At 54.3% G+C, this 27293-nt stretch overlaps 1 protein-coding gene across 1 annotated transcript; it reads right to left on the bottom strand.

The window, feature by feature from the left end:
- Nucleotides 1-1008: 1008 nt before the first annotated feature.
- Nucleotides 1009-22844, bottom strand: Adss1 (adenylosuccinate synthase 1). Its single transcript, XM_052739124.1, has 13 exons — nt 22548-22844; nt 13640-13742; nt 9762-9824; nt 9281-9331; nt 8871-8937; nt 7769-7876; nt 7559-7640; nt 7244-7370; nt 6590-6744; nt 5695-5819; nt 3915-4012; nt 2422-2571; nt 1009-1391 (listed from the first exon to the last, which is right to left on the bottom strand). Exons 1-13 carry the CDS (start codon nt 22737-22739, stop codon nt 1339-1341), a joined length of 1374 nt encoding a protein of 457 aa, XP_052595084.1. The 5' UTR covers nt 22740-22844; the 3' UTR covers nt 1009-1338.
- Between the last annotated feature and the right edge of the window lie 4449 nt (nt 22845-27293).

Genomic DNA, 27293 nt, shown 5'->3' with positions numbered 1-27293 from the left:
TTCTAACCCTGGACTTTCTTGCACTTTTTCTAAAGCTCCCACTAAATGGCATCAGAATCTCACGCAGGGAGATTCATTCTGTGTGTACCATTGCGTCTGGCTGCTCTCTCATAGTTTTAAGTTTGCTCCCTCGAGTTCACATCTGTTGGCAGCTGGTTCCTTTTGATACTGGGTGTTCTCCTGCCTAGAAAGCCTAAAGTTGTTTATCTGCCTGGTGGACACCAGGGCCACTGGCAAGCTCTGGCTATGGTGAATTTAGTTTCTGTGGACAACCTTGGGTCAGGCCTTTTCTGGCATATATGTTCATTCAGTGTTGGTTGGTACTTGGGAGTGGGGCTCCCCTTCCGTATGCCTGTGAGAGGGGGGGCATATGCTTATCTTCTAAACTAACCGGCAGCTTTCCAAAGTGTTAGGGATTGGGTCATTTTATTCAGGAATGTTCTTGTGTGTAGTTCTCAGATGGTTAGTTCTGGGAAATGTAATATCCCAGGTCTGTCTTTCCTGGGCTTGCTGTGTTTTGTTTTCTGAGCAGGCACAACACTGTGGCTCCATGACACCAAAGTGGAGGAGTCCAGCTGTTAGGACATCTTGGTCATGACACCCATTCTGCACACCAGGTAACAATGCACGAGTGTCACTAAGCCATCCCAGTGTGAAGTGCAGGCCACAGACACACAGATCCTTTCCTGATTGATGCTGGACAATAACTTTGTTTTAAAGGCAGGTACATTTCAGATGACCCTGGGCCACTTTAGTCTGGCTTTGTGAAAGTCCTTTCCTCACACCCTGGGAAATGGGCTCCTCCTGCTTTGGTGTATGTAAGTCCTCAGTAAGTTACACTTTGTGCAATCCTGGCTCTGACTGCTTCTGATTTGGGTCTCACAGACCCTATGCTGGTGCCATACAGCTCCTCACACAGCTACTGGGAGTGGCATCATGGTCATTGGGAAAGGTTGCCATTAGTGATTAAAAGTGATAAGGACAAAGTCAAGACAGTGTAATGACCTCTCAGTGGCTCCTGGGTATGTGTTTATTATGACATGGCTCCAGCTGAACACATACCATTGACAATCAGTCATTGAAGGCCTCTGTTTTGAACACTTTAGGCTCATTTTAAAAGCAGATTTTAAAAAGTGTACACAGTGCTTCTTTTACACACTTAAAATCATCGTAGAATTCAGTGGGTCAAGCTGAAGACATACATAGAAAAATAAAAGTATGGGAAATGGTTTCAGATTGTCTTGTTGAAGGCATTGGCTGTACCGCTTAGGATCTTGGCTGCAGCTGCTCACCCATGGTGGTGCGCTGTGGTGTGGCCTGCTGGCTTCTGCTTGGCTTCTAAAACAGCTGGATCATGGACTCTCTGGACTTCCCAACGCCGACCCATTTGACTGAAAGGACAACAAAGCGCACAGTGGAGAGAGCATGAACAAAAATGCTTCTCGGGCTTGGGGAGATGGCTCTGTTGGTCGGAGCTTCCTTGTAAGCACGAGAGCCTGAGTTGACCCCAAAAGCCCAAGTTAAGGTGCTAGCCTGGTGGTATACCCTTGTGACCCCAACACTGAGGAGGTAGAGATGGAGCCCTGGGGCTCACTGTCCAGCCAGTCTAGCCTGATCACTGAGCTTAGACCAATGAGAAATCCTGTCTTAAAAAGAGGTAGACAGCATTCCTGGATCCTGAGGTGACTCCTGAGGCTGTCCTCTGCACACATGCACACACAGGTTACAAAATGTCCCTAACACTGCATCTTGTGCTTCTCAGTCCCCTGGCAAAGGTGCTGTTTGTTCACCAAATGGAGTATTCATAAAAAAGTAATTTTTAGATTTAAAAACATTTTATCTTATAAGTGTTTTGCCTGCATGCATGTATGTGTACCATGTACAAGCCTGGTGCCCACAGAGGTCAGAAGAAAACATAGGCTCCCTTGGAACTGGAGTTATAGATGGTTATGAGCTACCATGTGGGTGCTGAGAACCAAACCCTGGTTTGCACAAGAACAGCAATGTTCTTAACTGCTCAGCCACCTCTCCTGCCCCAGAAGGGGAGTATTTTAAACTGTATTGTGGGCCCTATAATGAGTCATTCATCCACAGGCATCAGAAAGCAGCACCCTGTCCTGTCCTTCTCCTTGCCTGAGCCATGAGGATGCAGCCCTGAGCCTTCTCTGGGTGGCAGAGTAACCACAGTCACAGGGCAGGCACACCCTGCCTGCTTCTTTGCACCCTGAACTATATCCTAGGCAGGGTCACTGGGCCCCGACCTGGCTGGAGCTGCGGAAGTGGCCCTCCCCAGATGGCACCTGTTCCTACCTCCACCTCTTCTTGTCTGCTCCGTTCATGTGGTTACTATCTGGGGGTTCTTATTTCTCACCAGGCCTTGTGTTGGAATACAGGCCACTTGGGGCATCCAATGGTACCCACCTGGCACACCCAAGTGATTCTCCACGAACCGCACATAGCTCTGGGCCTGTGGGGGAAGGTCGTCCCACTTCCTGGCACCGGTGGTGTCTGCTTTCCATCCAGGCAGTGTTTCATACTCTACCTCCACCTTCTGCAGGATCTCCTGGTTAGCTGGGGTGGGAGAGAGTGGCGTCAGAAGGGTCCCATAGGCTGTCCTACTCCTGAGGATGGTTGTCTTCTGACCTAGTGACTTGGCAGGCAGGAAGCTGCCCTGCTGGCTTTTCGGCATTGGGCAGTGAGCAGGGGTTGTAGTGGGGCTCAAACATTGGCTGTGCCCCTTCCAGCCAGGAAGCATGGCCAGTTTCCAGACACTGGCTAACCAATCTGCCGAGTGTCCACAGAATGTCAATGGAGGAACTCTAAGGCACAAGTGTTAATTATGAGACTCTAGAATCCCGAAGTCAAGGTATCCTTAAAGATATATGAATCTCTTCTTGCCTGGGACCCCCCCAGCTCTGTGCTGGGGCACCACGGCTCATGATAGATGCATCATTCCTTGCTAAGGGAATATTCTGGATAGGCAGCCTCCTTTAAGGGTTCTCAAGCCTCAGCGCCAGACAGTGTCTTACCTGAGTATATTACCACAGAGCCCAGAGCTACCAGCAGGACTCTATCAACTTGAAGGGTCACCCTTTCAAAGGTCAGGGGTCAGTAAGGTCAGAGGACCTGGCTTCAAGTATGCACAAGGCTCCCCTAGCTAAGGGGTATTACTGAGTCTAGGGCTCACTGGGAGGTGACAGGCAAGAAGAGTTTGACTGTAATGTGCTGCAGAGGAGGGAGTCTCAGCTGATAAGATGTGCCTCTGATCTGAGGCTGAGAGGCATATTCCAGATGCTCAAGAAACTAAAAGCCAGAAAAAGTGTTTAAGAAAAATGTGTTTAACAAAGGCCAGGATACATGGGTGCAGAAGCCAAGCCAGATCCTTAGATGCCACCCAGGGATGAGAATCCAACTCAGGGGCTAAGCTCCTGTTAGCATAGGTGAGGCCCTGAGTTCCAGTCCCAGCACCAGGAAATGGCAAAAGAAAAGAGATCCACCCACAGAGTCTCTCATCTGAAATGCGTTATGTTTTTATAGAGATCCATGTTTTCAGAGCAGCTCAGGACTCCTGACTTCCCGGGCTGTCCATCTCCCTGGAGGGGGACCTTTCTGAGGCTGGTGAGGGGCCCCAGGAAGCTAGGGCGAGTGTCAGTGTGGGCTCTCAACTGCCTTTCAGCCCTGTCTCAAGACACTTCCAAGCCACCAGAAGGCATGGAGTTTCCCAGAGATGGGCCAGGCCTAACCAAGAAACTGAGGGACTAAAGCCAGGCAGCTGCCAGTCTTTGGAGACAAGCAGTGGTCCTCAGCTTAGAGTCTAAGGCCCTCCCCTAGTCACCTAAAAATTAGTGCCTGTCTTTTCTAATGCTCAAGAAGTGTCCCCAATGGCCAGGAAAACTCAGGCTCATCACACATACCAGGGAAATAAGGAATCCTCTTCCCATTGAGCTTGTAGGAGATGCCAACTTTAATCTCGCTCAGAACATCCAAGATGTCCAGCTTGGTCAAGGCCAGCCTGTACCCAAAACAAGATAGAGAGAACGGAGAAATAGCGTACCGTCATTGCTACTGTTTTTCTGGTCCCCCCCCTCCCCCGCTTCCTCCTGCTGTTTGCACTGAACACAGTAAAGATCAGGTGACCTCCCAAAAAAAATCTGCTGTTCATCCCCCTCAGCTGGAGCATTCCTGAAATCGGGGCTTTCTCTCTTGCCAGTGGGTGCCACCTGTGCCTGGAGGTCCTGCCATGTATTCCCCGTAGCATGGGGCATGTGGGGCCTAGTGCTATGGGCATGGTACCCACTTTTCCAGGATGGATCTGCTTGAACACCGCTCCAGAGCTGGGACCGGTGCAGTATGGCTGTGGCCTTCCTTGGCCTTCCTCAAAACTGCCTTGTGCTGAAGTTTCGCCCCCCACCCTGCTTTTTTTTTTTTTTTTTGCTCTCCTTTCCACACAGGCTTCACAGATAATTTCATCTGGCTGTGCCTGCTCAGGCAGGATGTGGGTTGCAGACCCTTGCTCCCCTGCATCTACTTCCCAAGGCCTCAGACACCTCACCAGCCACACAGTTTACTTCTAGCTACCTATCAGCTCTGTTTCCACCCAGGAAGGCTCTGGTTAAGTCTTGAAGCCAGCATAGACTTTCCAGTGCTGGTGGGGAAGACTTGGCCCCCTTTCAGAGCTGGAGAAGGGGCAGGGAAGCCAACACCCTACACCACCTCTTTCCTTCCCAGGAAAAGGTCCTGAGCAATCAGACCTGCAGAGGCCCCCTGTGGTCTACCCTGTGCTCCCTGACACTCCTGAAGAAAATTGTAAGAGCATCCTTGGGGGCTTCCCCTTGCAGGCTCACAAAGGTGGCAGGCGGGGGGTTGGGGGGCTGGGAAGCCCCTGCTGCTGCTGGAGGGATACCTTGCTTTAGGTCCTTACCCAGCCTTGACCCCACCTCTACCTCCTGGCTGTGGGAGGGTCCGTCATAGGGAGCCTTTCTCATTGGGGTTCTGTATTCACAGGATTGTTAAGTCAGCTCCTGGCGGCACATGGGAGCTGTGGGGCTGCTCTGTCTCCCTGCTCTGCAAGAGGCATCCAGAGCCCTGCCTGCCTGTCTGCTTCTCCAACCCAGGCTTGTCCCTCCTCCCGGCTCCTCGGGGTTCCTCCTGTGGGATTAATCTAGAAATGACAAGTCCTTCTGGCTTATAAACTACCACTGTACTTTGTAGGATGTCCCCAAGCCCTGCAGGCAAAGCCTGTAGCCATGTTTGGGTGTGCATGGTAGGGAACGAATGCCAGGACACCTATCACCTCCACATCCTCCCAAACATGCCCTTCTTTGAAGCCTGCTCTGCTCAGGCCCTGGTCCTCCACTCAGGATCACCCTCACCTTGCACTTGGTCCCACACCATGCTGAGCACCCGGCCAGCTCCACACTAACTCTCACATGGCCATCACAGTGATTTGGGATTGGTCAGTATGGAAGAGTGTCCCTGTTCTGACTTTGCCTCACACCTATGGCCTCTATGTTACTCCCTGGTTGGTCTTGCTTGGGGGTGGGGCTTGGTTGGATGGAAAGACTCCATACAGATGTTGGGGCCCCGGCCCCTGAGATGAGTTCCACTTGCCCTGTGGGCATTGGGATCAGAGAAGATCCCTATGTGATGTAGCTTTGATGACACCTTGGTGCTAGTGTACAGAGGGCTGCTTACGCAGTGAAGCCATTGACCATGTGAGCGTATCTTAGGATCATCAGGTCCAGCCATCCGCAGCGTCTCTTCCTGCCTGTGGTCACCCCCCACTCATGGCCACGGTTCTGTAGCAGATCTCCAATTTCCTATGTGAAAATAAAGGCCTGTCTGTCTGTGCCCGCCATGTTGGGCACTGGCCAGGACAGGTGTGGTGTGTGTCCACTTGTCTCCTGTGCTCCTGGCCTCCTCTCCTCTCCATCGCCCTTCCAGCTGAGGCAGACACAGGGCTTTGCTCCCTAGTTTGGCTCTGAGGAGGCAGCACTTTTTCCAGAACACCCCAGAAACCCAGCCTGTTTGTGGGGGTACAGGCAGCTCACCTCCCTTCCTCTTAGTGTGGGCAAGTGAGGGTGAGGCCTTGTCCTGCAACTCAGGGTGGAGAGCAGGATTTATCCCCACCCTGAAAATAGCCCCACCTCAGGCTCTCTCAAACACCTGCCTTTCCTGGGACAAGAGCTGTGACTCACCCAAATCAGGTGTCAGGGAAGGAAAGCCAGGAAGATTCTGAGGCCTCAGCGGCTCCCAGAAATGCTCCAAGGTTGGAGAGCTAGAGAGTTAGTGCTGAAGGAGTCCCCCTTGTCTGTGGGCCTCACACACTTGATGGAGAAATGGAGTTTCAGACACACACACACACACACACACACACACACACACACCCCTTTTGTGAACTGTGTTGCTGATGGCGTTGGAACAGACTGTCCTTCAAAGCCTCTAACACCCTCACCTCTGAGCCTGTGCTGTAAAAAGATCCCACTGGGACATGGAGAATTGTTCAGTAGGGTCCCCTCAGCATGTCTGCAGTTCCACCTGGCACCATGCAACCCCAAAGATCCCACCCAACCTCTGTGCTGGAACTCACATTGATCTGCTCCGTGGGGAAGGCCCCAATGCCCACACGGGTGGTGTAGGCCTTTACCACACCATACACGTCACCTATGTTCTGAGGCGGGATGCCCAGGCCTGTGCACACGCCGCCCACGGTGCAGTTGGAGGAAGTCACAAAGGGATAGGTCCCTGCAGGACGGAATAGTCAGTGGCTACCCACCACCCTTCGCAGATCCCAGGGCCCAAGGTGCCTTCTCAGCAAAGGGCAGTTGGATTCCCTCTTTGGGAATCACCAGAGCCACCAGTGAGGGCCTGTCCTGGGACAGTGGCCTACACAGGGTGCTATATGGCTCACAGAGGAGCCTGTACTGAGGTCGCCTGGCCTCCCCAACAATGAGGGCAGTAGATTGGTATGCCTTGGGGCTGGGGACATGAGGTACATGGCCTTGCAAGGCTCTCTTGTCCCACTTCTGGCCTCTCAACCTCACTTTAGTTCAGCCTTTGATGCTCTCTTATCTGGCTGAAGTTAGGCAAAAAGGACAATGGGCTCATTGTGGTAGATATGGACAGTATTGTGGCCTTGGAAGGTGGCCTGTGTCACTTAACTGTTCCATGAGTTTTCATAGTCCCCGGCAGATACAAAAGGCCATATCTCCCTCAGAATGGAGCTGCCTGGTGGAGAACTCACCGAAATCAATGTCAAGAAGGGCTGCGTTGGCACCTTCTACCAGGATCTTCTTGGGGGAGCCATGGAGTGCCTCATACATGAAGTAGACACCATCTCGAACCATGGGTCTGATCCGCTCAGCAAAGCCCTGAGAGGACCATGCAACCACATGAGGCTGCAGAGGGGCAGGGTTCACACAGCCCACAGAAACTGACAGCTGGCAGTAGTGCCCGCCTGGGACTTCTGCGCTCGGCGGCAGCTCCCTCGCCACACGGGGGAGGTCTGTCCCACCCCCATGTACTCCCCCAATGCCTGGTCCAGTGTTGGCCAGTTTACCTTGAGCCTTTTGAGTTGACCTTCCACATCTATTTCCAGGGTGGGGAACATGGACTGGTGCTGGTGGGCCAGGTTCTTGAATCTGTGCAGGCAACCCTCACTGTGACCCTCCGAGGACCCACACTGGACCCAGGGGCTCTGTCTTCCATCATGTCCCCCACCACCTTTCCGTGTCTTCCCCCTGGGCCGTGAGAGGGTGGGCAGACCTACCTGGAGGAAAACTCATCAAAATCCGACAGTAGGTCGCAGATGCGGAGGCCTGTCCGGGCGGCTTTGGAAGAGTAAGTTGGTCCAATTCCCTTCTTGGTGGTGCCAATGCTGAAAGACGTGGAATGGGTGCTGCTGAGGAGCTCTGCTGACCCCACCCACCCCGGCTCCCGGCAGACTCAGGATCCACCTCATGAATCAAGGCCAGAAGGCGAGAAGGAGACCGCCGAACAGCAGCAGTGGGGTCTGGGGACTCAGCTGCTGTGAAGACACCTGGACAGGTTAAGTACACAGCACCACGGTGCAGGGCAGGTGAGGAGAGCTTTCTGGGTTCCCCCGTCCACCTCTAAGCCGGAGCATTCGAATGCTCCGGCTGCCCTCTTGCTCAGCAGCAAGAACACTGTAGGGGTGTTGGTGCTATCCACCTATCCCTAAGGTCTGCACAGCTGACCCCAGGTCACATACTGCTGCCACCTGTGTCTGTGTATTCATGTGAGAGTGCGTGTGTGACTGCACGTGCACTGTGTGAATGTACCTATGCAAGTGCAAGTATACATGTGTGAGTGTGAATGTGTACATGCATACGTGCAGGCACATGCGTACCCATGTGTCATGTGCACATGCAGATACACATGAGCGCTCCTGTGCACAACTGTAGAAGCAAATGAGCCTTGACATGTATGCAAGCTTTGTGTGTCTGTGCAGTGTGTGTGTGGCCGTTGATTGCTTCCCACATGCCTCCCTGGCGTATCTGGAGTTTTAACAAACATTTCAGAATGGACAAAAGTGCAGGAATTGGGTGCCGGGGTGGTTGTCGGCCAAGCAGGGGCGGTCAGGCCATGCCAGTGCTTTTCACGTTTCCCTGAGGGATGTGTACACGGTCAGGGTGGCGCAGCTGTGGCAGGGGACAGCAGTGGCAGCCAACCAAGTCAGCGTGTCAGCCCAAGGCCGGACTACCCTGCTGTTCTTGCAGGTTTTATTTTCAAGGGACCCTAAGTTGGCTGATGACGGCCCCCTCTCCTGCTCAGACAGGACCTGCACCTGGGCCACCAGCATGTGGAACTGAAGTCCCCAGGAACAGGAAGGAATGGCATGAAGAACTTACTTCTTTCCCTCTTGTGCTTGACGCTGTACTTCCTGCAGCCCATCCACTGCCTGGTGGAAGTCAAACACTGTCGCCAGCAGCCAGCACACGGGCAGGAGAGGAGCAGAGGACAGAAGTTTGTGAGGGACCTCATTTTCTGAATGGTATCAGGAGAAGGGGTCAGCAGGTCCCCAGCTGGGAGCAGATTCTGGGCTTCCAGGGTTCCAGTCTCCACAAAGGAGGGGTAACCAAGGGTGACTCTGGCTTTGGCCTAGATCCTACCTTGAGGCTCATTAAAAAGAGTAAACTCAGCAGCATACGGGACCAGGCAGGCCCTCCAGGGCCTCCTGAGCTCTGTACCATGGAGGGGCAAGGCTTCTGGATGGAGGGAGCAAGGAGGGGCCATCCCCAGAGCCTCATGGGAACCTTACCGAGGTGGGCCCGGTCAGAGATGATGAGTCGTTTTTCCCAGTCCTTCAGACCTGTGGGGACATGGCAGAGACCACAGGTGTGTACAGTCCTAGGTGACGAGGGCCGTCCTCCCCAGTACTGGTGGCTGAAGTGTGTGCCCAGGTTCCAAAGGACCATGTGCATTGCACAGCATCCACAACCCTGCCCTGGCACTGGCTCCTTACTGAGGTTTCTGGACTCCAAAGCCCAAAGACACCACACCCATGCTAGAACTCCTGCTTCAGCCTCATTCCTGCATGGCCTGCACACTGAAACTCCAGGGGCTGGAGATGCCACAGCAGTGGCCTACAGCAGCAGCTTTGGAGACTCTGGGTTGCCAAGGCTGCTGCTCGTTGGTGGGGACTCCGCTCTCCACTCTCCAGAGCTAGCATGCAGTGAGCAGCCAGCTAGGACCTCATAGGCCGTGGGCCTGTGGGTGGGGCGAGGACACGGATGACCTACCTTTTTTCTCGTTCTTCTCCGCCTCTTCAAACAAGCCTGGCAAGTGGATGACCACACCATTGCCTGCAACACAAGGGGCAGAATCACGTCCCAGGTCTTGAACGTTTGTTTCCAATGGTGTTGGCAGGCAGTAGGGGCCAGAGGCTCAAGTGCAGACCCAGGTGACGGATGAAAAAGGTCACTCCATCACACCCAGCAGCAGTTACACTTGGGGACACTGGGCTTAGACACTGAGGACATGAGCCTTATGACCCACTTAGGCGAGGTCTTGAGGTGCCATGCTCATGAAGACAAAGTAGAAGAGCAGCTTCTGGAACCCAGGGGAAGTGGCGGGGGCGGGGCTCCATAGGGTAGGTGTGGGGAATGGGGAGTTCTGCAGTCAGTGGTGTGATGCCCCCATGTGCCTCTATCCTGGGTGTTCACCCAAAGGGGCTGAGCACTGATACTGCCCTGGTGGTGGCAGCAGCTTATTAAAAGTGACAAATCTTGAAGGCCAGCAAGACTTCCGGAGGGTGAATGAATGAATACCTGTGAATGTCAGATGCTGGGATGTTTCTTAGTGCTGAGGGAAGTGGGCTGCCAAGCCAGGAGGCCTGGAGAACCCTCAAACACAGGCAAATAAAGGAGTGTCTAAGAAGGCTGTCCACTCAGCCCCCAACTGGTGTGAGGCAAGGGCAGCTATGGAGGTGGTCCTGGTTAGTTTTATTGTCAACTTGACAACCTAGAGTCACCCAAGAAAAAGAAACCTCGGTTGAAGAACTCCCTCAATCAGATTGGCCTGTGAACATGTCTATGGGACGTTATCTTGCTTGCTAATTGATGTAAGAGGGCCTACCTAGCTCACCGTAGGTGATGCCACCCCTAGGCAGGTGGGCCTGGGCTGTATAGGAAAGTTAGCTGAGGCTGGGTGTGGTGAAGCATGCCATTAATCACAGTGGTCTGGAGGAAGAGGCAGACAGATCTCTATGAGTCGAGGCTAGCCTGGTCTACATAGCAAGACCCTGTCTCAAAAAAGAAGAGGATGAGGATAAGGAAGGAAGGAAAGCAAGAGAGAGAGAGAGAGAAAGAGAAAGAGAGAGAGAGAGAGAGAGAGAGAGAGAGAGAGAGAGAGAGAGAGAGAGAGAGAGAAAGCAGGGAGGGAGGGAGAAAAGGAAGGAAGGGAGAGAGAGAGAGAGGAAAGAGCTGAGCATGAATGGTCCAGAAAGTGAGAGATCCAGTGAACAGAGTTCCTCTATGGTTTTTGTTTCAGATCCTACTTAAGTTCCTGCCCTGACTTCCTTCAATGATAAACTGTGACCTGGAAATTAAGCCAAACAAACCCTTTCCTTCCCAAGTTGCTTTTAGTCGGAGTGCGCTATCATAGCAACAGAAAGTGAACAAGGCTAGCGGCTATGTCTTCCATGTGGAGACCTGGTGACCATGGCAGACCAGAAGAGAGGTGCTGTGCTAGGACCTGATGCCAAGATGATCGTTAAAAAAACAGCCAACCCCAGGAGACTCCTGCTCCAAGTCAGCCTAGCAAGCAGTCCTCTCTCCAGCCCCGAGGAAGGAACCTAGATGCCACAGCCCCCTGTTCCTGCTGTTCCCACCCCACATGTGCCTCCAGAGCTAGCCGCCTCTGCCCAGCTCACCAGAACGCATTCTATCCTAAGGGGATGTGACTTGGCGTCTGCTCAGTTGACCCCAGAACAGCAGGTTAAAGCCCATTAGAAGCATGAAGTACACTTGGGAGGCTGAGGCAGGAGGATCACAAGTTTGCGAACAGTCTTGGTTACATGTCTCAAAATTCCAAATCAACCCAGTGCTCAGCGTGAGGATAAGGAATTCAAGACTCAACTTGGCTTTGGAGCAAGTTCAAGACTGACTTGGGCTACAGAGACCCTGTCTCAAAAAGCAAAGACAACACCACAAATCTAAGCTACCACCTAAATGACGATAATTAGCATCAGTAGCGGGTCAGCTGACAGAGAGAACGTCTGAGTGACCAAAGCATTCTAATATCCCCAAACATTCTGAAATCAACTGTGGTAGCCTCAAAACTGTACCTTTACAGCGGACAATTAATGATTATTCTATTTTATTTTATATGTGTGGGTATTTTGCCTGGATATACGTGAGCATGTCTGGCATATACATGAGCATGTGTGTGTACCATGAACATGTCTGGTGCCCATGGAGGCTGAAAGAGGGTGTCAGGTATCCTGGAACTGAAGTTACAGATGGTTGGGAGCTGCCGTGTGGGTGCTGGGAATTGAACCTAGGTCTTCTGGAAAAGCAGCCAGTGATCTTAACTGTGGAGCCACCTCTCCAGCCCTACAATGGATACATTCTATAATGTGTAAATTATGATTCAATAAAGCAGTTCCATTTATTGAAACGATATAAAAATAAGAAAATAGGAACCATGGCATGGAGAAATGTGGACCCTAAAGTTTCTGAGAATCCTACCAGCACCCTGGGAGCTGTGCTTTATCATGGAAAAACAAACATGGAATCTTCAGTTAGTCTACACAGCTAGAGACAGAGGCTCAGAGAGAGGAAAGGTGGCCTTGCTGAGGCCACATGACATGCCGGTATAGGGTCTGGGCTGAAGAGAGCCAAGCAAGCAGAGGCCACCATTGCTCCCAAGGAGGAACCCTATGCCAGCCTCATGAGGTTGGCCATGGCATGGGTTGGCAGAGGGAGATGGGACACCAGTCCAAATCAGAGTGACTCAGAGATTACACAAGCCACAGTGAACACAAAAGGTCACCCAAATGCCACAGTATCTTGAAATAACTCCACAGCAGAGACAAGGAGTGTCGCAAGCTGAGGGTCAACACAAGCTGGTGCTCTTGCTGAGTGGCTGCTCCGGGCGCCCTTTGTGATGACCATGGCATCTCTGCTCTTGAGTGAGTTCCCAGGGAGTTGCCGGCCACTCTCCAGTTGTTGGTTCCCAACCATCCTCTGGGCTAGGCAGCACGTGTTCTGGGTCATGTGCATCTCCATGGTGTCGCCTTGTCCCACCAAGGAGGCTTCTGGAGGAAGTAGAACCAGGCTGGCAGGTTGTTTCCTGCGGCCTTCCCAAAGGATGGGCAGCACCCCTGGCCTGCTGCTCTACTCAGCACAGGTAGACAGGCCAGCTCCGTCGCTGGGGCTCCTCACATCATCCCTCTCCTGGCTCTGCACCGGGAGGCTAGAGACAGTGTGTACTTGAGGGGAGGAGCTCTAAGATGTCTGAGCTCTGACTCTACCCACCCCAGCCCTACCTTGCAGATTTCCTTCCTCCGCTCCTACACAATGGGCCAGACCTGTGCTATCCGCTGGCCGTGGACAGGCAGTACCTTGCCTTTGCTTCCTGAGATGTGGGAGTCAGATAAGCCACAAGCATGTCAGTCAGAGCTACAAGAATGAGGACAAAGGGGGCTGTGGGTGAGAGAGAAGGGGGGGATAGAAGGGGGCCCTCTGCAGCACCACCTAGAGAGACCAGGGGCAGGGACGCCTCATCAGGCATCTGCAACAGCCAGGCAGCATCAAGAAATGTGCCCAGGCTGTTCCCATGCCCATGTACTCTGAAGGCACAACTTTGCACACTCACTTCCACACATACAAATACACCCATATACATGAACTTGAACACACACACACACACACACACACACACACACACACACATACACACACCATACTGCGCTGTGTGTTCCACAGAGCTTCCTGCACCCTCTGACGCCTGGTGAGAGCAGGCTCTGAGGACAGTTTCTGGGTAGGGAGCTCCAGGTGAGCACACAGGGCAGGCAGGTCGAGGTCCGGCCCTGGGGTTTGTATGAGACTCCCCACGCTCTCCAGACACACCGGGGCCCCGGTTCAGGAAGTCAGGCTGAGGCTGGCGGGGCACTCACCAATGAATGACACGGCCTTGGTGTTGATGATGCCGCTGGGTAGCAGATGGAAGTCATACTCCTTGCCGTCCACTACCACTGTGTGCCCAGCGTTGTTGCCCCCCTAGGAACAGAGACTCGAATGAGCGGCTGGCACCTGAGTGTTGAAGCCGATCCCACAGGGCCTGCCTAGTACCCTAGCCTCACTCCAGATCATCTCTCTCCCTACACGGTGCTTGAGGCCCCAGTGGTTGTCCAGTGGTAGGGCTTGGGCAATACAGGTCAGTGGTCAGGGCTTTGGGTTGAATTAGTGTCTGATTCTAGGGATTCTCTGGCCCAGCCTGGTCCCAGGACTCAGTGCAGCCTTGGCAGGTGGACCTTGCTGAGCACCCCTCTCCACCAGGAAGTAATGAGGAATTGAGGATCAATTCCTATGGAAAACACAGACCCAGACCCCACAGTCCAGCTTGTTGCCCTCTTCAGCAGGGCCCTGTCCTGGGTAAAAATGAAAGGAAGAGGTGGTTCCTAGGTCACCCTGTTCCAGGGAGGCTCCTTCTTTTTGGAATTCAAGCTGACAGGGTAGGCCAGCCGGGACAGGGCTTTCAGGGTCGGGGGAGAGGCCAACATCAAGGCTGGGCTTCGGGCTCCAGCATCCTTCTTCCACTAGTCAGCCACCTGACCAGAAGCACACAGCTCCAGACCCTGGACACTGCTTCCTCAGGTTCCCAGAGACTCATGACATAGGCTTCTGATGCCATAGAAAAAATAGAGGCCCATGGTGGTGGGTCACCAAAGCTTTCTTGCCTTTGACTGTGGTGGCCTGTCACTCACATGGGGTTGGGGGCGGGGCTGCTTAGCAGGTCACTGCCCCTCAGGAACTTGTAGTCTGGGTGTGCTGGTGGGTGGGTGGGGGCAAGGCACAATGGGTAAGGCTGAAGCCATGAACAGGTGGAAGGGCCACACTACATGATGTCTGCAAATGGGCATACGCATTGGTATAGTGAGTGGCAGATTCAGTTCCCAAGATGATTTGATGTCCTCTAAGCCAGGCCCCTCATACTCTGCATTGATATACAGTGGTTCCCAACCTTCCTAATGCTGTGACCCTTTAGTACAGTTCCTCATGTTGTGGTGACCATACAATTATTTCATTGCTACTTCATAACTATAATTTGCTACTGTTATGAATCATAATGTAAATATCTGATATGCAGGATATCTGATATGTAGCCCCAAAGGGGTTGCGACCCACAGGTTGAGAACAACTACTCTAGACAAACCGCGGTCAGACTTTCAAAGGCCAGTAGTCGTATGGCCTGCAGTACCAAATTCCACCTGCAGACAGCACTGTGGTCCCCCTAATTGTGCAACGAGGCTCAGCACTTGTATTTGGCCTCTAGTCAACAAAGGTCAACCCTTACTGAGCTCACTTCAGCCTAGGGACCCTGAAGCTCAGCTCCAGATCAGCTCCCTGCCCCCCTCTCCCAGAAGACACACAGGCCAGGCACATGTCACTTTGTTTAGCTGGCTGGCAGAGCGAAGGCGGCGGTTTCAGCTCCCACACATCTTTCCCTCAGTGAAGGTTCACCTCCCTTTGTGACCCCCTGTTATGTACAACGTGATGGACAGAGTCATGTCTACCAGGTCCTCTGCTGAGGCAGGAGGCAAAGAATGCTGATGCTGAGATCCTGTGTAAGGGGCTTTCCCTCCAAGGACTTCATTCTCCACACGTTTTAAGAGCAGGCCCCAGACCCGTAAGCTTCCTGTTCCTTGCTTGCCCTCTGTGAGGCTTATTATCATGGAGATGACATCAGATGACATAGATGGGTCAACTAGAAGCCAACTTCATGGCACGGGCCCCAGGCACCCGACTGTTAGGAAGGTATACTGTGCAGTCTGTTCCGAAATCTCCGAAACACAATTCTGCTGGAGCTGTTTGCCATGTAAAGGGTAGGAACCGTCTGGGAGGCTCCTCAGTTTAATGTGACTTGCAGGGATCTCCTGATCTTTGAGTGGCTCCAGGCACGTGAGGGTACCTCCTCAGGAAACCCGAAGGCAGCCTGGCCTTACAGGCTCTGTGAGCAGGTGATAGAGCAGGAGAAAATGACGTGGATCATGACAGATACAGTGCTAGAAGGTGAACTGCAAGGGGAAGGTCCCAGAGGGGCTGCTGGGAAGAACAGAGGATTTGTGGGTGGGGCATGAAGGAGGTGGGAACTGAGGAAGATACCTGCAGCTCCGGCTTTGAACTTGCCATCAGCTGGGCACAGAAGATGCCTGTGTCCTGCCCCTGAGCTTGTGAGGTCAGACCATCAGAACGGGGACAGGTCCATGAGGAACCTCGGCCAGCCTTGGGGTTTGGAGACTCCAGCCATGTTCCGCTTTGCCACAGCAGATGCAGAATTGCCACCACCCCCTTTCAGTTCCCAAAATATGTGAACACCCACAATGCTGTTTCCTGCCTGAGGCAGTTGAGGTGGTCTCCAAGAAGAGACGGGGAAACTGAGGTCCCAAGAGAAGACAAGCTTGCAACAGAGCCTAGAGTGATGAGCTTTTCTTGGGCTGGCAGGCCTCCAGGGACTGCAAGGTGGCCAACCTGCCTTCCACCGTGGCTAGGTCCAGGGAACCCAGACACCTTAGGCAGGATGCTCGGTCCCACCCTCTCTTTGAGTGCCCAGAGCCATGTCAGCTGGCTGGAGAACACAGACAGCAAGCACCCGCCTGTCTGTATTGGGGTAAACACGGGTGCCTAGGAACAGGCTTGAGCATCATGGGCCAACAGATATCAGATGACCTCGGCGCCAGCGCCCACTGCAACACCCAGGCATCAGACACAGGCCATTGCTAAGGCACGCACCATCCCGGGACACTGGGCAACCCTGTGGAGCCCAGGGTGACAGTCTCCCTCTTCCCGTTGAGGTCTCAGACTGACAGGCTGCCCAGGGACAGTTGGTGGAGATGGAGACAAGCCCTCCCATGCCTTCTTTGGCTTTACTAACCCGGTCCAGACATTCAATAAAATCTGGGCATGGGGCTGGAGAGATGGCTCAGAGGTTAAGAGCACTGACTGCTCTTCCAGAGGTCCTGAGTTCAATTCCTAGCAACCACATGGTGGCTCACAACCACTTGTAATGAGATCTGGTGCCCTCTTCTGGCCTGCAGGGATACATGCAGGCAGAATACTGTATACATAATAAATAAATCTTTAAAAAAAAAAAAAAAATCTGGGCATGATGGGAGTCACCAACCCCTGAAAATGTGGGGGACATTCAGACCTTCCTGGTACAGCTGCTTACACTTGGCTCCCAGGCGGGAGGTGGGATGAGGAGAAGCGAGGTGAGCTCTGTTTCTGAGGCGCAGCAGCCCCCTTACATGGGCAGGCTCTTGAGGACCCTGTGGAGATCTGCACAAGTGAGGAAACACCACCTGTGCCACTGCCAGCTCCAGTTCTGGGGGTGCAGAGGTGTGCCAGCCTCAGACTGCTCCAGGGCATCTTAGAGCTCAGGATCTCACTGACGCCCCCCCATACGGGGAAGAGTCCAGCAGTGCCCAAGTGGGCACTAGCCAATGTATGCTGGGAATAGCCCAAAGACCTGCTGTGGCCCTGCCCTACTGCGGGAGCCATCTGCTTAGAATGCCCACTGGTGCTGAACCCTAAGGAGGACCTGAGATGTCAGAGTCAAGCTCTTGTTCAGACCCCCTTCCTGGAGGTCCACTGGAAGATGATCAGCTGCCTATGTTTGCAGGTGGATGCCAAGCACCTGGGTACAGCCTTCAGGGTCCATCAGCGAGGGCAGTTCCTCTCCACTTACTGTGTAAATAGTGTGGAACAGTGTCCTTGGAGGCATGGTCACCCACGGTACATCATGACACCTCTCACCACTGGCCAGTTAAGGGGAGTGGCTACATGGACAGCTCAAAGCACATACCTCAAGATACCTGTACCACAGGGGCTCAGACCAGGCTGCAAGCCCAGGATCGGGGGCATCAAGGAGCCTGGTGGGCACAGTAGCACTACTTGGTGCCTCCAGGCTTCTCCCAGGATTTTCTCCATAGCATAATTCTGAGGCCCCTGTGTACACTGAAATCCCCACCTCTAGCACCCTTTGACAGCCTGGCTTGTCACCCAGAACCCCCAGGCCCTGGTGTCCAAGAGTTTAAGACAAGAGACCTTTGTCTTGGGCAAACAAAGGGGGACCAGAACCAAACCAGATTCTGTTCCAGATCAACTTGGTCCGGACCTCTGCTTTGCCCTGTAGTTGAGACCCAATATCTCCAGTGTGAGGCTGGGAAGGGTTCTGGGTGCCGGCCCTGTAGAGGCACCCTCTGAATGGGCTGCATACACAGTAGTTGTGGACATACACTGCAGAAACCAACACTCTTCCTCTGCCTACCCATGCCTACCATGTAGCTGGAGAGCCTACCTGCCCCCACAGCCCTGAGCTCCAACCCCAATGCCCAAAATGCTCTTCTCAGCCATCCATCTTGTGGACATCTGGACACAGCTCCTGACTATCCAGGGCCCTGTCAGCGCACAGACCTAAGCTGAACAGAGGACCTCAAGGTTGGATACAATGAGCTGTGTCCTAGTATCCCCTTCCAGGACATACCAGGGCCCTGCTGGGCAGAGACCCGAAGTAGACCTTCCTGCCTAGCTGGACCCCTCTATCCAGGAGACCTGTGTGTGAATGCAGAGCACCTAGAGCACATCTCTGAGGCCTTCTTTAGCCTCTCCTACTTCTACACCTCTAGGCCAGAACCTTCCTTCCCTTGCAGGTCCTTGGACAGGTAGCTGTGGCCTTTGCCCTCCACCAGGGGGTGCTCTGGGCTCCTGCCTTCCCAGCCCTTCTCTTTCCCTACTCTGGCCTAATATCTGCAGACCCCAGGTAGGGTACTATGAGATGGCTGAGATAGCTAGGAGACCCCTGTCCTCCTCACGGACAGTAGAGAAGGGCTCTGTGTGAATGACATGTGCTAGTGTGGTGTGCGCCCAAGGGACAGGCTAAGGAATGGGTGTTTAGCTCCCAGGGCCTCTGCAGCACTGGGTTCCGGTTTACCTTAGCTCATCCCCAACTCTTCCAGCATCTGCAGGGGTTTCTCCACACCACAAGCTGTTCCAGCACCCATCTCCCCTCTGTCCACTCTAGCTGTCCTTCAGACCTTGTATGGAGCAGGTGCTAAGTGCCTGCAGGACTGAGCCTAGTTACTAACATGTTACAAGCTCCACAGTGTGGTCATTGCCCTGTTCCTGTCCATGCCTGCCAGAGCTCCTGCCCTGGTACCTGCCCTGTGCTAGAGGAGAGGGCTTTATCAATTTCTAACCTGCTGATGCCTCTCCCCTCATGGCCCACCTTCTAAGAGCCATGGGGGGGTCATATCAAGGCCTTCACTTCCATTCCAGATCTGCTCACAGACCTACAGCTCACTTACTTCTTCCCTTGCAGGGAGGAATAGTTTCGGCAAGAGTGTGAAGGTCCTGCCCAGGGTGATGTGGGGCTGTGTGACCCTGAGAGTCCTCTCCTGGAGATATTGTTTGGCCATCAAAGCCATCAGCAAGTAGAGTCATAGAGAGACCTGCTTCTGGAATCAACACCAGGCATTCCCAGCACAAAGCCAGAGGCCCCTGGAGCAGCCTAGGATCCAAGGCTACACATTTCCCTTGGAGAAAGCGCCAGCGCACCTGCAGACTGCAAGGCAGGTCCTGGCGCAGAACTTCGGCTCTAAGAGTGCTACTCTACTAGAGAAAACTGTGGGACTCAAGACCTGTGGTCACAGCCATGGCTGTTTACCACTGCTTGAGGCCAGCCCTTCCACAAGGGTGACCTCAGCTGGACAGAAGTCTCAGACATGGGAACGGTATGTGGGTTCATGGTGGAAACCAAGCAAGCCCCCAAAGCAGTCTAGTACTGAGCCTGACCAGATGACAGTGCCCTAGCACCCTGAGGGTTCTGACTCTCCAACCACATGGAAGGAGAGTTTTAAATACCAACAGGCCTGCATGGCAGCCTGGCAGTGCCAGGCAGGGTGCCACAAGTATCAGAGAAAGAGTATTATGGGGATGAAGGAAAGAGCCTAGATGAGCAGTGGGATGCATCAGGAGATGGTGGCCACCTGCCCACGAGGTAACACAAACATTGGACTCATCTGATGGAGCAACTGGACACAGCTGGACAGTCAGGCAGCAGAGAAGGAAACATGGAGGACACAGAAAGGGGAAGCCTGGGCAGAGGTGCTGGGGACTCCAAGGAAAAGGATGACAGAACAAATCCCCCAGCACAGGATGCAACTGATGGACTGGAGCTGCAATACACCCTTGAGCAGGAGGCCAGAAGGACTTGCCTGGAAGGGGATGAGGGGTGAAAGATGAGTGGGGAGCCAGGGAGGGGGACAATGCAGCCCCCAGCAGCCTCAGAGGTTCAGGGTGGATGAAGGATGCTCTCAGTGTCAAGAGCAGGGGTGGGGTGCGAACCACGTCAGAGCAGGGACCTAGAGGCGAAGAAAAGAAGCAGGCAGGACCCAAGGCCAGAGGTGCTAGCTGGAGGGTGCTCCTGGGGGCTCAACATTGCCTTCTGCCCCATAGACCCCAATTAATCAAGACGGCAAAGCAAGAAGTAAGGGCAGCTGTCGGGGCTGTGCAGAGTCAGAGCCCAGCATAGGTGGAGAGCTGCGACAAGTCCCTGCCCCACAGAAAGGCATGGAAGCTGGATTTGGAGGCTAGTCCTGTCAGCATGGAGGGTTAACAGATTGCAGAGGCAAGGCCTGTGCCTGCCAGAGACCAGGGTATCCCTGGGGTCACAACTGCCACTTGGAACAGTGATGAGCCCAGGTGCTAGGCCACGTCATCCTCCAGGAGCCCAAGGAACCAGTAGCCCTGCTGACTGCAACCTTTTGAAGGAGCCAACTTGCTATGGGGGGAATTTGGTTTGCAATCTTGTCCTAGCCAGTGGGTCCAAGGCTTCGTGATGGCCCCTGGAACCTTCACTTGGTTCATGCACCCATCCAAAGTCAGAGACAATTTGCCTAGACCCCCACCCTGCCAGTCTCTGATCACATAGGGCTGGCCATGGGGACATAAGACCAGGGACGATGTGGGAGGCCAGTGGCAGACCAAGGGGAGGGACAAGTGCAAGAAGCCAGGGTCACCAAGTGCTTGCAATGACCAGGGCTGGGCACCCATGGAAAAGGGACTTGAAGTGCCTTCCAGAGGGGGCTGTGTGGGGCCCGAGGGAATTCTGGCTTAGCTGCCTTCTCCATGGAGTCTGGGGAAGGAAGGAAGGCAGGTCTGTGCCATCATGGTGGCTTATGGTAAAGGCTATAAGGGACCCAAAGGGATAGTTAGTTTCATCCCACAACTCTGAGCCTCAGTTTCCCCACCTGTAAAGGAGCTCTATCAGAGGCTCCTGACCTGCAATGTAGAGACTGGAAAGGAGACATGTCTCAGCTCCCATGTTCTCTGGGGGAGCACCTGTTTGGATCTGCTGGGGAGCCAGCTGGTAGGGAGAGAAGGCCTGTCTGAGAGGATGGTGTGGTCCAGCTGGCTCTCATCTCTGCAGGTCCTGACAGGTAGTGGGGATCTGGGCCTGGCATGTTGGCCTGAGCATAGAGCAGGGAGGGACCATCCCCTCCAGAACTGTGTCCACAGCTGGAAGTGGAGCCTGGGGCCATCAAGGCACACCACAGGGCTTCTCTGACCTCGCTGACCAGAACCAGCACGTTGTATGGAGAGGCCGTAGGCACCAAAGGAGCAAATGGCCCTGGGGAGGGGTGGGGGCTGTGGTGCAGGGGCACTTTGGAGAGAGGGACTACAGAGCACGGGAAGTACACATACACACAGCTGGACAAAGCATGCATGGAGCAGGGGTCCAAGGCCTGTCCTTAGGACCTAGAGACTTCAGGAGAGAGGGGTGACCAGGGCAAGAGAGAGGGCTATCTCCCCATTTTTGGGAAAACTTTCCAGAAATCCTCATCCCCCGCCGGGCAGGTGTGGCCCAGAGAGCCAAGCCCTGCCTCCTGAGCCCACAAGCCTGAACTCCTGCTCTGAGTTCCTCAGGAACTTCAGCAAGAAAGCCACAGAACCAGGTAGAAGAACTCCAGCAGGTGTTCCCCCTCCATTTAGGTCAGCAGCATTTTGGAAGTGTGACTCCAAACCCAGTCATGACGGTATGTTCCCTCAATCTGAGCCCTTGGTGCTAGAGCTGACAGCCCAGAGGCAGTGTGGTGGCAGCGGCAGTATGGCACCACCAGGAACCTAAGGAGACCAGGCTACTAGCCAAAGGAGAGTCCCACCCACTGTCCAGAGTCAGTCAGAACAAATGTGGGTGCTCAGAGCAGTTTGCAGCTGGCCAAGAGCACAAAGCCTGTCTAGGGCCTTCTCTGAGCACTTCCAGCCACTAGGTCACCCCGGCCGTAAATCTGTGGCTCCTCCTTTTCCCACGTCAGCCAGGACCCCCTTTGAACTCTGCTTCAGGCACCTGCCCCTGCCCTTCCGCTGGGTGATAGCCTTATCCTGGCTGACTCACCAGGGCCACCCCCAGCCCAGAAAGCAGCTCACAGCCCTTGCTGTGTCTTAGGGGACCTTGACTCACCCCGGTGGGGCTCTCCCCACCAGAGGGCCCACCGTCACTGCCCTGGAACGCCCTACCCCTGAAGATCCCATGTCCCCTACTCAGCAACTTATATTTTTAGCTCAGGTCCCGGCCATTGCCCTGGGGAGGGGTTGGGTGGGCGGGAGCACAAGAGCGTTGTGTGAGAGGGTGTGTGTGTGTGGGAAGGAAGGGTTTAGTGGGGAAGGGGAAGGTGCTCCTGGAGGGGAGGAATCCAAAAGGCAGTGACCCACTCAGGGCACAGGAGGACAGGGTTCGTCTGGTTCCCAGGGAAGGGGAGAGGCTCGCTGGGCGGGTTGGGGAGGGACTCGGCGCCTGGCCCGCACCTGGCAGCGGCTGACGATGTCGGCGTCCGTGGCCAGCAGGTCCACCACCTTGCCTTTGCCCTCGTCCCCCCACTGCGCGCCCAGCACCACGGTCACGCGGGAGCCTGTCGCCGCCGCCTCCTGCTGTAGCCGCCCCCGCTTGACTCCGCCCGCGCCGGGGGGCCGGTCGTTGGAGGTTCGGGTCCCCGACATGCTGGCTTAGTCGGTCCGCTGCGCTGGGCCACAGGAGAGCCCGCCGCCGCCAGCGCTCTCGCACCATTAAATGCGGCCGCCTAGAGCTGGGGGCGGGCCGGGGGCGGGTCCTGCGCGTGCGGTGACGCGCCTCGGTGACCTGCGGCCACAGCTCCCCGCCCCTGTCGCTGTCGTAGTAGGTGGCGCGCACTTAGGGCGCAGACGCCCCGACACAATTCGGGCAAGCAAATGACCCAGAGCATCCAGGGACGCGAGGTGGGGTCAGTGCTGTGTGACCTGGACACTACCTCTGCCCCCTGGCTTGCCAGGACTAGGGTTTGGGATTGCAGGAGCTGCGAAGGTGGCTGTCTTTCACCCGGCAAGACACTGTTAGCAACGGCAGAACTACAAATGCGTCCTTGCCGCTAACCTGGAGGATCTGCCCGCGGGAATCTCCTGCTGTCCGGTGGTAAAATCTCAAGTCCATGACTGGGCGCTGGTTTCCTGAGGACCGCCCAGAAAGTCACCTTAGCTGTGGACAGGCTCTCTCCACCGGGCCACATAGTCACCCCTCCGGGCCCAGGACATGCTGTGGAGGTGGCATGCTGCTCTGGACTCCAGTACCAAGTGTAAGATGAAGCACCCCCAACCACCCCGGTTAGAGCAACTTCAGGGACACAGGAGCAGAACAGGGTTCAGGTTTCCAAGAGACCCACACCAGACTTCAGTGGCAACGGCCTCTGCCACTCCTGGGCACCCTATGCCCTGCGCTAGCTAGCTCAAGTCGGTCTAGGCTGGAAACAGGGACAAAGGAAGGCTCTGCCTGGAAGGACTGCCCCACCCCGTTGGGGGCGGTCATATGTGCTTCCGGAGTGTGCTGACTGACTCCTGGACAGGTTCATAGGACCGTCAGGCTCCTTGTAGTCCTGGGGCCAGTTCCCAGGCCTGTCACAAGACTAGGGAGACTTGACACACCCTCTGAGGGCCTGTCCCCCACCTCCCAGCTTGGGGGAGAGAGGCTGTTCCCAGCCAGCCCCAGCCACACTGCTGCTACCTCCCTCCTACCTCCCTGGCTGTGCAGGTCGCTGTAATCTGTGTCCCTCTGTTTCACACGGGGACATAGACACTTGCCCTCCTTCAGTTGCTGTGGGTGAAGCAGTCAGGGACTTGAGTCTGGACACGACCTCCAGAAGAGAGCGACCGCATTTATTGGCAGGTCACGTGTCCTTGCCGACCTCACTCAGTGCCACAATGCTGAGGGACAAACTGATAGAAGTGGGATGGATATAGAGTTAGTGGTTCAGGCCAAGACCTCCCGAGAGGCGGCCGGGGCAGGCAGGAATACCCGAGAAGGGCTGATGCATGCCGAGTGGAGCAGACAGAAACAGCTGGTACAGGAACGGAGTGGGGGTGCACAAGAGAGGACAGGGGTCATAGGAGGCGGGGTGTGGAGCACAGCAGTTTCTGAGGAGGGAGGGAGGAGACAGGCTAGCAGACTGATGCAAGGGATAATGAGTTTTGATTCCAGGTGAGAGAGATTATGAATTAAGAATGCCTGTGTTGGAGCAGGGCTGTGGTGGTGCATGCCTGAAATCCCAACACTCAGGAGAAAGAGGCAGGATGATCTCTGTGAGTTCAAGTCCAGCCTGGTCTACAGAGCAAGTCCTAGGACAGCCAGGACTACACAGAGAAACCCTGTCTTGAGAAAGAGAGAGACAGAGACAGAGACAGAGACTGCCCATGCTGAATGTCACTTCAGTCCCTGTCTTGCCCTTGCCCTCCGGGAGGTTGCTGTAAGCCTGAAAGGGTCCTGGCTCCCTTTCCTGGGGTTCTGTGTAAGAGGCATAGGTTGGGGCTCAGAGGGATCTACTCTGGGGGCTTAGATGGGTCCTGGGGCACTGACTCTCCTAAGCCTGGGACTATAAATAGCCAAGGGCCCAGAGAGGGGGAAGGCTTTTCTAAAAATAGCTTCACTCGAGCTCAACAGCTGGGGCCCTGACAGTCACAAGGCTCAGCCGAAATTAGCACCCCCACCCCCTCATCGAGCCCGTTCCAGGGTGGTGGGCAGCACAGCAGTCACTAAGTTTGAGGGGTTCTGGCCCTGCAGCTCTGTGACCTCAGACAAGTGGTTTCAGCAGTGTTTTGCATGGCCTTAGGGGGAGGGTGTGCAGGCATAGCACCACCTATGGTTCCCTCTGGGTTAGCATGAGACCATGCCACACAGACACCTACAGACACCTACAGTCAATGCCCATGAACTGGCACCCTGGGCCTGCAGGTGCCAGGTGCGTCAGAGCTGTCACAGGGCTGGCTTCTTCCGCATCTGTTAGCCACCAGGCTGACTTCCAGTAGGCAGTGGGGAAAGAAGGCTGGGGGAGCAGCTGTCTCCAGGTCGGTGAAATGCTGCCCTTACTTGAGGCTCTGCAGATTTGACTGATGGGGTAGGCATTCTAACTCTAATTCAAAATTCAGTTTTACTTCAATATCCGGGAGCTCCAGAGTGAGAAGGCAGAGTTAAGCTGCTTAGAAACAATAGCCCAAGGGGCCAGCAAGATGGTTTGGTTAGTAAAGGCACTTGCTACCAAACCTGGGAACCTGAGTTCCACCCCCTGATCCACATGGTAGGAAAGAACAGTTCTCCAAGATTGTCCTCTGATCTCCACATGTATGCTGTGACAAACATCCCCCACCCCCATAATTAATAAAGATTAAAAATATCCCTAGTGGAATAGGGCAGCAGCTTTGGAAAAGTCTTTATAAAGTTAAACACAGGCTCAGCCTGCAGCCCAGGTGTGTGTGTGTGCAGCAGAGACGAAAGCAGTCCACTGCAGGCCAGCATGCACGTGCCGCTTAGCTTTTGCATACCCTCACACAGAATGACCCCCACGCAGAGGCAGTTGAATGGAAAAAAGAAACACAATCCAGCCACATCACAGAATGTGACTCAACCATGAGATGTGAAACACTGCTCCCACAAACCTCGAGAACAATTGGAAGCAGCCAGTCACAGAAGGAAATGTGTTCAATGCTTCCATTTATATGACATGCTTAGAATGGGCCAACCCAGAGGAAGTCAGATGGCAGGGGCAGGGCCAGAACAGTAGATGATGCTCATGGGTATGAAGGAATTCTGGGGTAATGGAAAACTTTGATCATAGATTTTTTTTTTTGTTTGTTTTTTGGGACAGAGTTTCTCTGTGTATCCCTGACTGTCCTGGAACTCACTCTATAGACCAGGCTGGCCTCAAACTCACAGAAATCAGTCTGCCTCTGATTACCCCCCCCCCCCACTCCCAGTGCTGGGATTAAAGTTGTGTGCCATCACGCCTGGCTTGATCATGGATTTTTTAAAAAAATATTTTATGTGTATGAGTGTTTTGCCTGCATGTATGTCTGTGCACCATGTGCATGCCTGTTGCCCACAAAAGTCAGAAGAGAACATCAGATTCCCTGGGACTAGAATTATGGGGGGCATTAGCTACCATGAGGGTGCTGGGAAAGCAACCTGGGTCCTCTGTAAGAGCAGCCAGTGTGCTTAACTGCTGAGCCGTCTCTCTAGGCCCTTTGACCATAGTTGCTGACCTTCACAGAGCCTTTAGAGTGACAAAAAAGCTTTGCAGTATGTGGTGTGAGGTTTGCGGTATGCAAATTAGCCATCACACCACGGCAGCCGGGAGCTGCTTACCACTTACTTGCCTTGTCTGGTCTTAGTTCCCACCACCACCTCCCTCAAGGACCCTCAGCAGGCGCCTGGCAAGTGGTTGAGTGTTTAAACAAGGGAGGACTGACTACTGCTTACTATCCCGAGCACAGGAGCGGCTGCACTGTGTGACCTTCCTGTGAGTCTGGGAACAGGGTCCCCAGATAGTATTTAGGGACACTCTGCCCTGGCTGAGGGGCAGACACCCAGCAGCTTCCAGAGGGCTGGGCCAGGCCAGCAGGTGCCTAAGCATGGGTAGTGACATGAGCTCCAACGTTGCCTCCATGCCCCAGGTCCCTACTTCCCTCTTGGGCTGGGATCCCCACTGGCAGGGACCTAGGGCACAGGGCATGCCCTCTTTAAAGAGGGTCTCCGAGGAACATGGCCTGCACCTGCTCACTGTTGCCTAAGGACATCACCGGGCCCCAGGCTCTATACCCATGCTGCCCATCACCCACTCAGGGGTTTGAAAGCTGTGATAATCTGTTGCACCCTAGCCAGCCCACCACCCCTTCCAATGGCAGGTGACGACCTGCTGAAGACTGTCAGTACATATCTTCAGGTGTCACCCTGCTATCTGCTGCAGGGCATGAGGGGTGATGACTGCGTCTAGAGCCCCAGATCACTCATGCACGGGGCCCAGGTCCTGCCCTTTGGATACAAACTCCAGATTGGTGCTTCCTCACCTGCTCCTCTTCCACATCTGGAAGGAGAGTAGACTTTCCTGGCCACTCACGTGTCACCACACCACGCATCTCCCACCCAGCCTTTCTCCCACTCACTTCCTTCCATGTAGTCCCGCCAGGGAGTCCCACAGGAGCCAGACCCTCACCACAATGTCACCACTCATTCCCATGGGATACATACAACAGCCA

This window comes from Peromyscus californicus, unplaced genomic scaffold (genome assembly GCF_007827085.1).
Source record: "Peromyscus californicus insignis strain IS unplaced genomic scaffold, ASM782708v3 Scaffold_15__1_contigs__length_86483966, whole genome shotgun sequence".
NCBI lineage: Eukaryota > Metazoa > Chordata > Mammalia > Rodentia > Cricetidae > Peromyscus > Peromyscus californicus.
Note: the sequence above shows the minus strand (reverse complement) of the source record. Positions and strands in the feature narration are given on the sequence as shown.

What these genes read in the sequence shown, in the direction of transcription:
- Adss1 (XM_052739124.1), bottom strand. Translation starts at nt 22,739, where the DNA reads ATGTCGGGGACCCGAACCTCCAACGACCGGCCCCCCGGCGCGGGCGGA. An exon ending in GGAGAAGAACGAGAAAAAAG is followed by an intron (nt 9,332 to 9,761) that starts GTAGGTCATCCG and finishes ATGTCCCCACAG; the next exon opens with GTCTGAAGGACTGGGAAAAA. An exon ending in CAAGCACAAGAGGGAAAGAA is followed by an intron (nt 7,877 to 8,870) that starts GTAAGTTCTTCA and finishes CACGTCTTTCAG; the next exon opens with CATTGGCACCACCAAGAAGG.